Source organism: Accipiter gentilis, chromosome 3 (genome assembly GCF_929443795.1).
Source record: "Accipiter gentilis chromosome 3, bAccGen1.1, whole genome shotgun sequence".
Lineage (NCBI taxonomy): Eukaryota > Metazoa > Chordata > Aves > Accipitriformes > Accipitridae > Astur > Astur gentilis.
In genome coordinates, this window is record NC_064882.1 from 42,442,096 (window position 1) to 42,459,579 (window position 17,484).

Consider the following 17,484-nt stretch of genomic DNA (forward strand, 5'->3'; position numbering starts at 1 on the left):
CATAAAGCAGTTTGTAATCAACTGGAAAACCACTGGTCAAGCAGAGAAGCACCTCAATGCAGAGGACTTACAAAGGAAGTAGTTCCCAGTGAAACACCATCACCTTCTGCTTGGCCAGTGGCTAACAATGGAGCAATGAATTCCTGCATCACTAAGAGATAATTTATTAGTCACAAAAGTCGTGTTATATTTTTATTGTCTTCACAGATAAATCAGACCAGCAAGACATCTGTAACCATACACACAAAATATTTATCAAAACAATTAACATTACAAATCTCCTTTTAAAATAATTTATTTCACTGATTTCTTTTTAAATGGTACTGTCTTACAACATACAATATTCAACAAAGATGTGCTGAACAGACTCTAAAATAAGAAACACTTAAATTAAGCAATTGCCTCCAATTAGAATTTCAATTTCACCCACATCCTAACTTGTAAACGTTTGCTGGAATACGCTTCTGTTGTAGGCTTGATTTTTGTGCTTACAAAAACAGCATCAAGTTTCCAGATGTTGAAAAGAAAAAGTTATTTTACGATAAGTATGCGTTCAGTTCAACATACAAGGCAACCAAATGATTCTGTCGTTAACGTTAGCATCATGTATATTTTAGTTCACTGCACTAACATTTAAACTAAAACTTCAAACCACATAATCTTTTAAGTGACTAACATTTAAAAGGCAAGCAGTAATATCCTGAAAGCTTACAAAGGACATCAGCACACAGCTAAGATGGGGTATCATTCGACAAAGGCTGCGGATGTGTGTATGGCTGCTTTTTTTTGTACGAAGCCCACCTGCAGACGGGGCAGCAGTGTCGCCCGCCGGCCAGCCACATCACGATGCAATTCTGGTGGAACACGTGGCCACACGGCAAGCCCATGAGCAGACAATCGTTTGCAAAATTTTCTAGACACACAACACATTCTGTACAGTGCAACATCTCAGAGGGCCAGGCTGACCAATCTGGCTCCATGTCACCTGCGGTGCTGTACGAGCCGTATGATCTCGCTTTCCGTTCATATGGCTCGTGAGGACAATATTTATTGGCACACGAACAGGTCTCAACACCGCACTGAGGCTCTCCTTCACCGTGCCTATGAAACATGTTTAGCTCATCGTCCTCCGAGCCTTCTTTTTCACTACTGAAGACCTCTTTGTTTTCACTGTCAGAGTCACTTTCGCTGTCTTGAAAGGTTTCCAGCATTTCCTCATCAGAATGGATGCCAAGGCATTTAAACCTCCACATTGGTAAGTTTTTTATATAATCGGTTGGTATCAGAGGGTGAAGCCAGAGATCGGGGAAGGCCAACCGCTCTAAGAACAAATCCGGGTCTTCATCCCAATCTGAGTCAAAAGGGAAGTGTTGGAAAGAAGCAATAGGATGAAACAAGTAGCTGGTATACCAGTCCCACAGGCTTGACAGCCACTCCAGATTATTAGCATTTACTTCATCCGTGTTATTATTGCGTCTTCTTTTCTTCTCAAAGTAATCGATTAGTAAACCGTGACCGAGGTACGTGCTGAGGAAGAGGGCTGGATGCGAAGAGTAGAACATCCAATCAGCTCTTACCCAAGAAGCCAAAGTAGTTGTGTTAGAGTACCTGAAAAGTTTTAGGCTGTACTCATAAAAGCTGTCTAAGTAGGGTAGTTGCAAAAACCCTAACACGGGTAGCCAGGAAATAATTAGTAATGAATTATACGTCCCTAAAGTGCTTATAAGAACCACAAAACGCTTTATAGTAGCGCCTTGTGTAATAAACAGGTCCATCCAAGCCATTAGATTAACCAAAACTAAGCTTAAAACAAATAAATCATTAACTTCTGGTTGTAAAGAGCGCAAAAAGGAATCCATGGCACGTAGTGATATAAATTCACCAGTGTTATTTCCATACCTGTAAATCCCCTCAGGAGTCCTAAGTATGTACGATGGTGTCTTGTAGATACCAATTTCTGCCATGTAACTTCTATTGTCCCAATTTTCCACATTCACAAAAATAAACTCTACTCTTCCAGTAAACTTTACACTTAGTGCAGAGAAGAATGCTGGAGGCTGGTCGAGGTTGGCAAATAGGTATATTTTCACACGGTACTGGTCACTTTTGTTCCATTCTTCTTTTAAATGTTCAGAGTTGTAGATGGTTTTGATCCGAGAAGCAGCATGGGCTGTGATCCACTTGAAAATGTGCTCCACTTCGATTTTGCGCCCACTGTATTCCTTAAGCATTACTTTTCCCTTGGAGGTACTGGTTTGTGGAACTGACATAATGAGGGTGGATTTCAGCCAACCCCTCCTCCTGCAGTACCTACAAAGAAAATGGCAAGTTAGATCACAGAGTTTCACACACCTGGAGCTCCAGTCCTTAAATTTCTGTTATGAGCCCAAAAATGAGACATGCTGAGCACCTGGGAATATTTACATACAATAGTACGAAATACAGGCACCCAATATTCGCTGGCAAAGTGTATTTATTCGTACAATACATTTGTTATCGATCTTACAGAAATGTTGTAAAGAGATACGTATTCATAAAACAGGAATAATGTTAATTTTCATGGGTCATTATAGTAAACAAAGCCATACAGTCATGCATGCTTTGTAACTGGATTTGAAAAACAGAAAAGGTGACTCTTCACTATAAAGCTTTAGTATTAGAAGCTATTTCTCCTTGGCCTTCCAGCCAAGGAGATAACCACTACAGCATAACTCAGTGTCCCACAGCTTTCCCAAGCCTGCAGGTAACTTTCCCAGTGTTTCCTTCCATCCTAGTTTTGCCAAGCAGCAGCAGGGTGAAGTTAACAAGACATTGCTCTGTCTGCAGTTGCTTTAATGAAGCTGATGAATGTCCACTTCCTACTAGGGCCACTTTGGAAGGATGCAGACAAGCTAAGAGGTGTGGTGACAGAGCCTGCCACAAAACCAGCAGAGGACGAAGCAGACACATGCTGCCAGGTGATTTGGGCTAAAAGAATACCCCCACTGCTAGGGCAGGCAGAGTGCTGTGATGGGATGAACTCCAAACCCATACCTAAATGAAGAGGCTCTTCAAGGCTGAACCCTGAGTCATGGTCCAGACCCCCATAACCATGAGATGAGTCTCATGACTCAGAAGAACCCTTCTCTTATGCGTCTTTCCTACCAGCATCACTACACCACCCCATTTATCTAGTCCTCCTTTTGGGAAATGTATGGCAAGTTTCAATGATCAAAACATTACACAGCCAACAGGCATGCAAACTGTCTCTGAGAACCCTGCGCATTGAAACAGGGGCCATCAGTCTCATTCACTAGCCGTCTTACCTACATCCTCTCTGGTTTTGGTCTATCAACATATATTTAGACAATTATAACTCCCTATCTCAGGAATCTGAATGTAACATTTTTAGAAGCAGCCATAAGATATTACCCTATTAATAAAGGTACCCTGACTACTGTTGCAGGTAGTGTTCTGAATTTCAGCTACAACCTGATGAAAACTATTCACAAGGGTTTACTTAACAAAACATTTCTTGTATTAGGAAAAAAAAAATGAATTCATTTAAAACATAGTATTTGATCCTACCATTAACACTAGTTAGGAGTTATGCAAAGAGAAACACTGCCAAATTTTTAAGATGTTCAAATAGCAGTGTTTTGATTATATGAGATTATTTTGCATAAGCACTGCAAAGTCTAAGAATTTTCTCTTATGATTAACTTTGAGATTTCTATAAACATTTAGGACTTAAGCTGTGTAGGACATGTGCATATCCATAGATCCCACTGGAATTATAGACAAAGTTTCCCATCACGTGAAGCAAATGCTTCCAACAAAATGTTCAAAAAACATTCTTTTTACAGCAGCACAGAATTATTGATAGCTTCTTTGGCTCTGCTCTTCTTCCTTGTTCGCAATCATAGGCAAACAACAGTGAATCTTGCATAGCACACTGTATGTTGTCAAAGGGTGTGTGCAAGTTTATATATAAACACACACATATTTGTCAGGGAACAGGATTTGTCAGTAATTCTAAGAAGCAGGCACTGTTTGCAAGGTTCATGCTAACCTGTGTTTCTCCTTTCCAGGTGGCAATATAACAACTCTACAACTGATACAGTTCTCTTACGTGGGCTATATATATTTGGCTTTGTCCTAAGCAAGCACAGTTCTTGTCCCCGAATGCCTGGAATATAAGGCCAAACTCTTCTATTCATTCCCTTCCATTGCTGTATTATGCTCTACATAGTCTAATCATGTATGTCCCACACGATGCTTTAGGAAGCTGCGGATCTGTGTTTAGGATGCTGATAAATAATGTAATGGAGAATTCTGAACAGACTTTAATAGAGATAAAAACATGAATAAAGCCACCTTCTGTCACAGCCATTTTCACAACAGAGCAAGCCCTGCCGCGAGAACACAGTTGAGCCTTAAGATATTCTTGGGATTTAGATAATCCTTTAAGAATATACCTGGGGTCACTGGAACAGTTAAAAGTGCCAGCACGTATGCCGAATCTTGACACTTTCTTCACCATTTTCTCCCAGTGGACTTTACCCACCAGTGGGCTTCTGTCGTTTGCTATGACCTATTGCCAAAAGGAAATAATAATTTAGTATCACAGTAAGTTTGCTTCCTGAAATAAAGAGCGAGCTTCATGAAAACAGAGATCTATTCACCCTTGATAGTGCTTTCCCCTTCTCTTGGAATATAAAGTAGGTATATACAACCGGTAATCACAATAAATGACTTTGGAGAGTGAAGCTCTTAAGACAGAACTACGGTTTCTGCAGAAAGACAAAAGTGCATCACCATGTTAAGTACCCATTAAGATACTAAAGTCAGTGGTAGTTAACAAAAACCTTTGGAAAATAACAAAACTATCATTAACTAGTTCATAGTAGGGGAGAAAGGAAGAGGGTGCAGCAGGTTCCTCTTCTTCGCAGTAAAAAAGACCATTATTTTATTACAATTCTCCATGAAAAGTTAAACATGCCAAAGAAATGTTGTCTCAGAGCAACTAAAATGAGTTGGAATGCATGTACCTGGTACCAGACTAGACTGCCAACAACTATTTCTATGCGGTGGAAACTACTGATTAAACCCCCAGATAATACCTAAAAAACTTGACTCCTTCCAGCTTTGCCAATGACTCACTCCGTAACTTTACATGACTGTTCCACCAACTGCAACGTCCCATCTGCCATTTCAAGATGACAATTCACTGTGATCTATCCCAAGGACTAATTTGTTCTAACCTAGTATATTAAAGTAGTACTTAGGTCACCTAGATGTAAGCTTCTGCAGACACAAATGACAAAGAATAAGCACTCATCCTCTGACTTATAACTGTACAGGGAAGGGGAAAAAAAAAAGAAAAAGAAAAACCTGCCTGCCTGCAGTTGACAGGTAATTTTGAATGACATGACTGATCATGCATTACTCCATGAGCCGTCGCAGTTTCTATTTTAGAAATGCCTCACATGGTTCTGCAGGCTTACTGGCAACCATTTAAAATATATTTTTAAATTAAGTTTTGAAACTTCCATTTGTTAGGTATTTGTTTACCTGCCATTAAACTTCTCCCAATCATTTTCTGACTTAATAACCTCAAATGTCAGCTTTCCTCTGGAAGTTCGGTCATCACCATGATTTAACAGTTCTCTATGTACAGGCTGAGACACAGACCTGGAAAGCATGGCTGGCCTTCAAGACTCAAAAAATATTATCTGCTTTGCAGTAAGCAGCATCCTCTCAGAAAAGAGATTTCACTAAGCAGAACGTTCTATGTAGGGAAACAATATTAAACTAAAGTTACAGATTACACTCCCATGCCACCTAGCCCAAAATGTTTAAATAAAACCAGAGGTGAACATCTAGATAAGAATCCTTCAAGTTATTCTCAAAACATGCACATCACATAGAAAAGCCTTTCTGATTAGCTAAACGTAACCTTCAAGCATCGAGACAACCAGCTGGGGAAATCTGCTGTATTATTGAGGCTTCTTTTCATCACCCAATGTAACTGAAGCAATTACTTTGGATACTTTAAACGTCTTCCTTTCATGTACTTCAGCTAAAAGACACCACATTCCTAAAGACACCTTAACGCCAGTATATCCTCAGAGCTACTACAGCATGATAAATGCATCCAACATAGTAAGGAACCACTACGTTTTATTAGTAAGCATAAAAGTAAAATGTTGATAATTGATAACTCTTTGGTTCAACTACTCAGAGCTGGGTTTCTTCCAAAATTCTGTGTGCGTGTTCTAAAAAAGCCTAGCACAGTTGTTGAGAGTATGCTAATGTTATGTGCAGGAAGGCCGATCCTGCTCAACTGTTTCTTCTGTCTGATATTACAATATTCACTTGAAGTGACAAGAGAAGGAGATTTTTTGCAAATACAGTCACCAGTATGTTTTACTGTCATCTGGCTGTTTGTACTGGTGGATTTTTTAATACTAGTTTAATTCCCTTCCCATGAAAAAGTCCTTCCTCTTGGAGAAAGTTATTTGTGCTGAAGGACAACGACAGAACTAGCAGTTTGTCTTTTGTAATTAGATAGAGAGAACCCTACTATGGTTTTGCACACTGAAGCTTTGTAAAATTTCTTGGGCTCATGCTTTTTTATGTCATTATGGCAAAAAATGACCCAAATAAACATGTCCACTGCAGCCGTTCCTTGCAGGCAACACCCACTTACAACATTAGGAGCTCACCGCACAGAGGCAAAGGTTTGTATTTTGGAAAGTAGTCATCATCTCTGTGGATGAGGGAGTCTGAGAAAATACTGCAGGATAAGCAATCACAGTGTAATTCAGTTTAAATTAAAGATAAATTGCAAACACTTGGAACAGATTTTATTTAAGAAGTGTGAATTTTGGTAAGCTAAGAAATTTAGCCTAAGATCTCATAACTGAGGAGACCAGGAATTTGAATGTGGAAGAGGCCTGGAAGTTCTTCAAGTCCAAGTTGTTAAAGCTATCAGGATTTTATATTTCAAGCAAGGGGAAAAAACTTGTCAAGCCCTGCACTTCTTCCAAGCAAACACTTCCAAAAAGTTATTAGAAATAGTTTGAGAATCTACAAGGAATGAAAAAAGGTCAAAAGGAAGGGCTAGCAAAGAAAGATAGGCAAGAAATAAAAAAAAAGTCAGGAAAAATGAGCAATTCAAGTTAGACTACAGAAAGAATATTCCAGGCTGCACCAAAAGGTTTTTCAGTCATATGAATAAGAATAGAACAGGGGGAAAAGCAGCAGGATCACCATACAATGAAGATAGGGTAGAAATGTAAGATAATTTTCTTTTTAAAATGAAATCAATGCTGACTCAGTTTTCAATGAAGAGGAGATGGCTGGCCACAGACAGGTTAGCGAGTTTATGGGAAGAGACTGCATCACCTGAAGATGGAAGAAAAACTCAAATAGCTTAACACACTTAAATCAGAGTAAGCAGGTAATCTCCATCCCAGAACTGTAATACAATGAGCACACAAAATCAGAGATGAACCTGACAGGATTTCTTGTAAAACTCCTGTCAGACTAATTTACATTTTGACATGAGAATAACAAGTTACTAACTGTATTTAAGAGCAAATGAAAAAATTATCCCACCAGTTTGATCTCAACAGTATGCAAAACTGTAGAACAAATTTTAAAGGTGCAGAGACAGTTGAATTTTCCACCCCTTTCCAGCCTGCAATTACTAAAGATGCATCATTCCTGATGAAGCTGAGACTTAAAAATCCATTTTTTCCTGGAGGAAAACAACTGTGTTTCAAGAGAAAGGGAATATATCACCCTGTCTGTAGTTTTTGGTAGAGTATCGTGTATTGTGCCACATGGAAAATTTTCATAAGAACTGGAGATGAGCTTTTATAGTGAGTGAAAAAAAAAAAAAGACGTTTTAAAGTGAGTAAGAAATTGGCTAAGGCAAGAAAACATCAAAATGCCAGAAAGGTGCTAACAGACTTCTTAAAAGATTTACCTTAGAGCTCAGTTCAGCATATATTCATATTCCTATTAATGCCCTTCCTCGACGAACCTGAAGTCTCCCAAAGCCATTTGTAGATGACATAAAATTGGGAAGCATGTCTATGTACAAGAGAGGATTGTAATGCCATACAGGAAGAGCTGCACAAATCTTGTAATGCAGAGTGTCAGAAATGAAATTGAATTCAGTAATGAACAGGACACTCAGGGAGTTCATCAGTTAGAAACAGCGATGGGAGGAAAAGCTTGGGCCTATTAGTTTGGTCCAAAAGGAACTATAAGCCATCAATATTAACAGGCTGTGAAATAAGCAAAGCCCAGGATATATTACACCTGACAAAACAAACTGGTTGATTGACCTCACATACTGGGAGTAGTGGGGTAGAGATCAGAAGTCAGTGAAACTAAAGGGCGCTGTCAATTTAAGCGCAATAGGAACAAATCAGCCATGAATACACTTAAGCCAGAAGTCAGATACATGTTTCCAAGAAGAGAAAAAATCAATAGCAGTATTACGCTTAGGCAACTTACTATTTAAGAGAGACAGCAAGGTATTTTATAAACACATACTCCACAGCCTAGCAGAGTGCTGAACTTGCTCATCAAGAAGGACCCTTTCAGCCATATGCTCTATTTCATTTTAAAGAAATAAAGACAAAGCTCATAGGGAAGGTGTCTTTTATGAGATCAGCTAGCACAGCTGGAAAACAAATACCACAGTTAGAGGAACACAAACCCTTGAAGCTTTTCTTATTATTAGCTATGTTCACAATCTGTAAAATATCATATGTCAGAGTGGCAAATAAGACAATGAAGATAAGTCAATTAATCCATTAATCATCTTAATGGGCTAAGAGAATCCAATAGGATCAAAGTCACGCTGCCATTTAACAACCACGCATCATGGAATAGATCTGCTCCCTAAGCTACACCTAACCCCGGCCAGAGGACTGGCTCTGACTGCAGGGTCTGAATTACCATCTCTATATATGAATTACGAGCTTCTTTAGTGGAAGAAGATGCTGGAGAGAGGGCCAGGCCCTCACTGAGCATCCATCCACAAACTTCCTCTGAAGTCTCAGACACAAGCTTCTCCATCTGTGAATTTGGGAGGACGACAACATATCACAAAAGGTGAGGAGATTCTCAACCAACGACTGTGGAATACTGCAGGTAAGTTATGCCACCACGATGTGCAAAACAAAAATGGAAAGATGGGGGTTTGGAAATCTTCTTTATTTCTACCTGTTCTGATGGAGTTTTCTTGTTTAGTTTCTGTTGCTTCCAGATACCACAGAAAACAAAACTAAAATAGAATTCATCTAGGGACATATAATACTGAAATTACTGAAATCCTGATGATTTCGACAGGCATTTGAATAGGTAGCTTTTGCATTGGAAGAGCTCTCCTGACTCTGAATTAGATAGAACTGTCCCAAAAGAGGGCAATCAAGAACATAATTAATAGAATCATTTTGATCTGTATGTTAAAATAGTCATAGTTATGACATGAAAGCAGCAAACAGAGTTTAAGAGCAAATACCATGGAGACAGAAGGATATAAACACTTGGAAAAATAGGATAATGTCAGCAAGACACCTTGCCTCTCTTGCCTAATCCAAAACCAGAGTGTCTTGGCTAGATGCATCAATATCGCAGTAACTACTTCATACTGTCACTGATGCAGTTGCTCCTTAACTTCCAGTTATCATTAAGGACTTTTTTTTAATTATTTTATCAAACATACATTCTTAAAATAGGAGTAAAGATGTGACAAAAGTTAAGAGGCTCAAGGAAACACTCTTGATGTTAAAAGAATTTGCTGTAGCAATGCAATACGCAGACAGACTCCTCTTGTGTTACCCCTGCAGTACTTGAGCATGACCTGACAGTAGCCTCACCTGAGCATTCTGTTTTCCAGGCATTTAAATCAGGTGTTGTTCAATCTCTTTTAGACAGGTATGTAGAGATTTCAAAACAGGTCACAGTAACAAGATTCTATCTCAGTAAGTGTTGAAGCTCACTCACAACTAAAAATGTTCAAGTATCACAAGGCATGAGAATGAGTCAGAGATAGACAAAGGCAGAACAAACACTTCATGGTATTTCAACTCTCATTATTTTAACCAATTCTAGCTAGGATACCAGGTGCCAGGCACACCTGCTCATACCAAGAGCACACAATTTTAAATACGCATGAATAGTCAAAACTTGATTTTACAGCTTAGCCACAAAGACAACAACTCAAGTGCTCATCAACTCTGGGCACTAGGGCACTGTGACAGGCTTTAAACCATCAGGAACAACAAAACCTATTAAATAAGAGACACCATTTCCTGCTGCATGCACACACACGTACAGGTAGTTCTCTCAGGAGCGGTCAAATCCTCCCCCAGCCTCAGAAAGTCAGTCTCCGCATGAAGGAGTACAGACATTTGAATCAGAAAAAACTGCATGATTTTGCCAAAGGCAAAACTGATTTCTAACTTATTTAACGAACTGGGAAAGTTGTATGTATGCAAGAACTGTCAGCCTGGTTTGGCAGTTTCCAGTTTGAGATATCCAGACCCCTGGAGGTCCACAAACTCCTCTACAGTGCCTGCAGAGGGTAAATGAGCATAGGAAGCCTGATATTACTGTTAAGAGACGATACACTTGCTGGAAGATTTTTAGGGATCCACAAAGATACAAAGGTTCAAAAACTCTGATCTGTTAATTAGCTTCTTATGTGCTTTTCATAGAACCCTTTATAATGAACAGCTATGTTGCAAACTATCCCCCCCCCCTAAATAAAACAGAAATAAAAATATTTTAACAATTCTCATTTAGAAATAACACTAATTATAAATGGACTGGTGAGTTATTAGAAGCATGGAAAAAAAGCCCACTTATTCCAGATAACGTCAATACATTTCTACATGACTGTCTGTACTTTTATTAATTCTGAGACATCTCACTCTGTTTATTATTTGGCATTGTGCTGATGAAACTGAATTTCCGCATAGTCGCTCTTTCCTAAGAATTCACAACGGTTCAGAATCCATCCATATGGATTAAAGATGTCTGGAGATTTTTTGCTTTTCTGAGAAAGAGACGGTGAGATATTAGATCAAAATGGGCAAAGACAGAAAATCACATCCATCGTTGCTTGCAAAAATTAACCACTTCAAAATTATGTGTAGTTTTTCAAGGGAGGCGGGGTGATCTATGCACCAATATGAACAGCTCAGTTAAGCTGTCAGTTAAGTAAGAGGTGGAGAAAAAATGAGCTTCTGTAATGAGTTAACACGGATACGCAGGCAATATGAGAACTATTACGTTCTAGCTGATGGTATTCTGCACCCTTGATTGGATATGAAGACTCTCAAGAAGGATACTTAAAGTTAAAATTGGGTATCCTATGGTAAAAGATCCTGAAGGGCTACTGGAAAAAACTGAACGATGTATTTTAAAAGAATTGAGTGTTTCTACTTAATTTCCTCGTAACGAGAACAACTGATCACCTGCCAAATTAAAAAGCCAAATATGAAAATTACTCATCCTACATGCAAGCAAAAGAAAGAAAGAATGAACGAATGAACGAACCACCACCAAAATCCTGCCAGCACATCCCTTGCTCTGGGACTACACCACTTGAACAAGAAGCCGAGATGCAGAATAGACTGCAACATTTTATATCCATAATAATGTCCTTTGCACCTTTAACGGACATGATCAAAACATTTGTCCTCCTGCTTCAATGCCAGGAAGAAAGTTCCCTTTACTTCTCTCTACCACTATGTTACCGTACAGACTTTTAAAATAAAAATAGATGTTAATTTAGATTTTAACTTTATTCAAAGAGGAATTTTATCTGTGGATCATTTACTGTATGTTTTTAAAGTCATAATGACTACAATATTGTTGGATGTGGCAGGCTTCTAGAGACTAACCAGAGAGCATGACCCATAGAAGAGTCTGGAAAAGCAAGAATGTTACATGTTACTCCTCTATCAACAAGAGAAGCAGCTCTAGAAACTACCATTTATCCTCATTGCCAGCCGAGGAAGTGCACAACAGCAGCTGGCAAGCAAGAAGAAAGGCATAAAAAGAAAGGTGATGAGATCATGAGCTAATAGGAGAAAGAACATGCCGCTGTCTATGGCTCTACGGAAGGTCCACATAGGAGCAGAGGGCACCTGTGAACAGCTATGCTGGTAAACAAATTACCACTGAACCTGGCTGGTTGTTTTGCATGTGGATTTCCAGAAAATAAAGAAACAAAGCCACAAAACACTGTTTCCTTGTGTATGGACTTTGACTTTGCTCAAGGAATTCATCTTGCTGGCTTTAAATGATAAATTCACACCTGAATTTGTGTCAAACATCAAGAAATAATAATTGTTTCCTCTTTTTCCTTGGATTCTCTGCAGACAGTGATGGCTATCACGCTACCACCCTATGCCACCCCAGAATTTTTATTTACATGCATTGGGAAAATCAAAATCATCTTCAAGAGTCCCCATCCTCCCATATATCATCATAAAGTCTTCAAAACCAACTCAGCCAACAGCCACACCGCCAGCTGAGCCAGAACTGCTCCCCTCCATCTACTGCTTTCCAGCAGCCCCCGCAGAACAGAGATTCAGGGTCAGGATCCTGAAAAGGATCTGGAGATCCTTTCTGCTTCCCAGCCAGTAGCAACAGAATGCTCCAACCTTGTTTGCGGTCACCACACCCATCCATGAGGCATCCTCACTCTTGTACTGTCCCCTGCCTAAGCATGGAGCTGATTAATTAGCTGTAAAGTTTCCACAGGATGCCTAATGGTAAAAGAGAATGAGCAAGGGAAGAGTAATCAAGAATTAGAACAGGGAAGCAATGATAAAAAGCAGCTTTAGAGGGATGAGGTCTAAGCAAAGAGCATAGGAAAACCTGTGGAAGAGCATGCAGAATCCACCACAGGAGTTATCCAGACAGGAGTTATGGCGGGGAAAGGAGCAAATGAAAACTCAAAGTGCTGAAAAGTCAAAAGGCGAGACTGAAAAAAAAAAAAGAAATTTGACACGTCTAGTGGTTTTTATTGTGGAGAAACAGACAAATATCATTCAGCAAGTAAATTATTCAGTAAATTCCACTAATTTTTTTTTTCCACAGCTATTGTGACCAACTGAATAGCTGTGCAAATATTATCAGAATGATGACAATATTCATCACACTAGAGATAGCAAAACGCAGCCTATCTGATCTGCTATTATGAAGCTAGCTGAAAATATATTACGATTAAAATTCTGCAAGCAACGGACAACAGAGAACTACCGTATTTTACTCTTTTGAGCTGCCTGGGGAGGAGGGAACGTTTTTCATAGCATATTTATGCTCATATTTGTCAACTAGCTTGGAGACGTGTAAACTTCCTTTCAACACTCTCTGCTTGAAGAACGCCCTTCTCTATGATAGATTCAATAAACTCCAAATACATCTTTCCCAAAACACGAATGCTGTTTCGACTCTGACGGTAACCTATCCTCTCATTGTCTATTTTAGGGTGAGATCTGATGTGATGACAGTGCAGGCCTAATAACAGGAAGTCATTAAATCTTGGTAATCCGTTTCAATAGAAAACATGAAGTGAGGAGACCAGACAAACCAGGCAGGAGAGCTGTCAACTGAACAATTAATTGTCTGGTGGAGAATTTCATGCAGCCCTGGGGAAGCAGGCTCTAAAAGTTGGTGGGCCCACAAGGTTTGGGGGAAGGTTAACTTTAAGCTACACATTGTAGAAGCAGCCTGCCAGCCTGGGAAGTAGCGCACTGAGATCTTGCCTTTGTTAAGAGGCAACAGAGATTTAGAAAGTGCTCTAAGCCCCTTACATAAACAAAAACTTAAAACTGGTTGGGTCTGAGCATGTAATGCAACCAAAGGAAGAGCAACACCAGAAGCACTTCTCCTGTGCCAGCTGGGAGCATCTATACTTAATGCACCTACTTCACACATTACACAAGCTCTTACAATACCAGGGCCAAGTACTTGCATAGTCTGTGTACTTAAGTGTGTGCTACTTTGCTTGTTTTCTGGTTCTAAAGTACCCGGTTTTCAAAAAGCAATCCACAGAATAACAGGTTTTTTTCTTCCTGTCTGTACAGCAACTCTGCCACTTCCAGCCTTTTGTGGTTTTTTGAACAGATTTATTCCTTGTGATCTCCCTGATGTACTTTATCTTTGTCACCGTCTCTCTGTTATACACTTTTACTACTAGTTAACTACCCTCATAAACTCCTCCTTTGAAACACATTTTGGAAGCCATAAATACATAAAAATAAATGATCAAATTTCTATACCTGTACCAGCCAGATCCCATCTTTTGTGTCTTCTACAAGCTCATAGAAGTGCATTTCACCACTGAAGTTTGTACTGGAAACCGATTCAGAGGCCTCTTCCTCCTTGAGAGCAGAGTAAAGCTCTCCTTCCATGAGGTCTCCTGAAAAAGAGACAATTGGAGACATTCAATTAAAATGGCACTCGAGAAAGATCACTTCATAAATCCGGTAACAGTTTTAACCAACTATATTTTGCATGGTGGCTCAAAGAACCTTTTCAGTACAAAGGCAGATAAACTTTTAAGTTATTCTATCTAGAGTGACATGACTATGAACAATTTGACTTCAGCTGTCAGACCACAGAAGACGTGAACACTATGCTTCTGATTACACAGATGTACCACACATGCAACTGAGCGCACAAAAGATAAAATGAACATTTTCTAAGCCTCACTCTCTGAAAATAACAATATTCAGTGGCTGAGAGCAATTTTAATTGATGTCACCTTTGCTTTCATTTCACAGGACAGTAATTTTGCAGCAACCAACTTCTTAACACTGATAATTCCAACAGACTTCGAAAATTCCCATCAATAATTTTGTACTTAAAAAAACGTGCTGATTGTCCCATTGCAAGTAAAGATCTCAGGTAGAACAATTTAGCTGTTGGCTTCTGTTTGCACAGTTGGCAAAAGTTCCCATGAACTCCAACCCTTGCGACGTAAAGAGCTCACAGTAAAATCATCTGATAATGTTTCCTTTGTAGTCTCATTTCCTTCTCATGTTTTGTTTTATAATCATTACAAATGCAGTTAATGGCAACTAGCATTCTAATAACCAATCTATTAAGCTTGAAGAAATGAAGTCTTGCCCAAAAAGGCTGTTTCCTTCAAAATATAAAATAAAAAAAGTGTTCCAGCTGAAACCCTTGAGGGGTTTCCAAAAGTATTCATAGAATTTAGAAAAAAAACACAACCAAAAACAAACCACAAAAAAAAACAGCAAAAAAATGCTGCAAAGCCTGTTGGTATGATAAGTGTTTCCACGACATCTGAAGAAGTTGGTTAATACAGTTTCTTTGGATTTAAACACTTCTCTGCAGCATTTGCAACCCAAACATCATGACATAATGAAAGTACCTGACAGCCAAGGAGTGAAAGTGACTGGAAACAAAAGTGAAATCACCTAATGCTTTTTACGGTTGGAGCGGCAAAGCAAATCAACAACATAAATAAACAATGAACAATAAAAGCAAATTAGATTTAAATGCCCAGCATTAATATCAATTATTGAAAACAGTTAGCATTTTTAAGGTTATGGCACTCACTATATTCATCCAAATCCTTCTCTTTTTCTGTCCAGACATTTGAGCCCTCACTACTCATCCCGGTCACTGGGATTTCTCTCTCCCCTGGATCAGCTGCCGATTTGATCATCGATTTAAAAGCAGCTACTCACATTTTCCTGCTTGGCTGGCACTACAGCTATTACATCAGCCCCATCTCCCAGTCCTTGGGGCCAGCTCCCTCTGACTACTCCAGGCCAGCATCCTTACTTTCAAGGCACTTCTGCCATTCCTTACATCTCCACCGCTCGTCACCCTTTGCTATTCATCACCCCCCAAAAGTCCACCTCTTTCACCTGGTTTTCCCTACTTCTGAAACGTCTCCCTGCCTTTTTCTAAGCCATTTTTTTTGTACGTAGGCTCTACTTCTGCTCCTCTTCTATAAAACCACCGCATCCCTCGGTACGCATCCCCTCCGCTCCTCAGCTACAAAACCGCTGCTCTCCTCAGTACCCATCTTGACAGCAATACCCGTAATAAGAACCAGCAAACGGGTAGGGCGAGGAATACACGGAAAAAAGCCGGCCCCAGCTGTAAACGGTGACCCGCTGCGTATACCTGGACTCTCTCCTCCTGGTTTTTCACGGCTGACGACATTCGCTCTCATCCGTGCGACCACCGCCTCGCCATCCCGACCCCAACGGCCCACGTTGACCGGGTGTAATGAACCCTCTCTAACGAAGGCCTTCCCTCCCTCCACGCAGCCTATTTGGGCTTCAAACACCACCGACGGTTTTTCACGTCACCGTCCCCGAGCTTCCCCCCTGCCTTCCTCCATTTAAGCGCTCCTGCGTCTCGGTCCTTGGTGGGGGGGGGGAACCAGCTCGCTCCCCAAATCCACCCTGCCGTCGCGCTGGCCCCGCAAGGCTGGGAACCGGCGCCCGGGTCTCCGGCCCAAAGGGCGGCAGGAGCCCACGCCGGGGGGGGGGGGTGGGGTGGGGGTGTCACAGGGGACCCTCCCTCCCCACGCGTGGGTCGGGGAAAGGGGGTGCTGAGCTCGGCGTACCTGACTTCTCCACCAGCTCCCGCACATCCTTCTTCTCGGGCAGCCCCGAGTGCCCCAACCCCCGGCACTCCAGGATGGTCCGCAGCTTCCTGAAGCTGAGCGCCACCGGGTCCACCAGCTGCGTGGCGAGGAAACCGCTCTCGTACCACGCCACGGCCTCGAACACCCTGGCCAGGACGAAGAGCGCCAGGAAGTAGAGCAGCAAACAGCACAGCTTCACCCACATCTTTCCCGCCGGGGGAAGGGGGCGGCGGGGGGGGGGGGGGGGGGGGCTGCCCGCCTGAGGGGACGGGGAGAGCCGAGCCGGAGGCCGGGCTGCCGCGGGGCGGCGAGGGGAACCCGGGAAGGAGGAGGAGGAGAAGAAGGAGCAGGAGGAGGAGGAGGAGGAGGGGGGGGGGGGGGGGCTGTCAGCACGGCGGGACCGCGGCCCCCCCGCCTCCCTCCCGCCGCTGTCCCCGCCCCGGCGGAGCGGCGGCCGCCGGCGGAGACATAACAAGTGACGTCTGCAGCCGGGGACGGCGACGGCGGCGGGCGGGGCGGAGGGCGGGAGGGGCGACCGGTGCTGCCCCCCCCCCCCCCCGACCCGCTCCGTTCCTTCACCGGTGATTCCGCAGCTCGGTCGACCCGACCCCCCCCCCCCCCCCCGGTCACCGGGGGTTGGAGGTCACTGGCCCCGGCATCAACTTCGGACCCAGCGGCTGCAAAAAAAAATAATAAATAAATAAAAAATACCTCAGGTATCAGGTTATCGGGGCGACCCACCCCCCCACCCCCCCGCCTCGATCAACGTTTTTCATGAGAAGAAGAATATCATATATCAAAAATATCAGCCGGAATTGGGTCGATCCGTTGGG

The 17,484-nt window shown here is 41.6% G+C and overlaps 1 protein-coding gene across 4 annotated transcripts; it reads right to left on the minus strand.

The window, feature by feature from the left end:
* Positions 1-232: 232 nt before the first annotated feature.
* Positions 233-17,018, minus strand: RNF103 (ring finger protein 103). 4 transcript variants are annotated; one of them, XM_049831036.1, is made up of 5 exons: positions 16,631-17,017; positions 14,301-14,440; positions 4,458-4,573; positions 1,900-2,310; positions 233-1,608 (listed from the first exon to the last, which is right to left on the minus strand). In XM_049831036.1, the coding sequence occupies exons 1-5, from the start codon at positions 16,854-16,856 to the stop codon at positions 732-734; spliced, it is 1,770 nt and encodes a 589-aa protein (XP_049686993.1). In that variant the 5' UTR covers positions 16,857-17,017; the 3' UTR covers positions 233-731. The 4 variants fall into 4 exon arrangements, with proteins under 4 accessions (XP_049686993.1, XP_049686983.1, XP_049687003.1 ...); XM_049831054.1 differs by having other exon boundaries at positions 1,352-1,540; positions 16,631-17,018; XM_049831026.1 differs by having other exon boundaries at positions 233-2,310.
* Between the last annotated feature and the right edge of the window lie 466 nt (positions 17,019-17,484).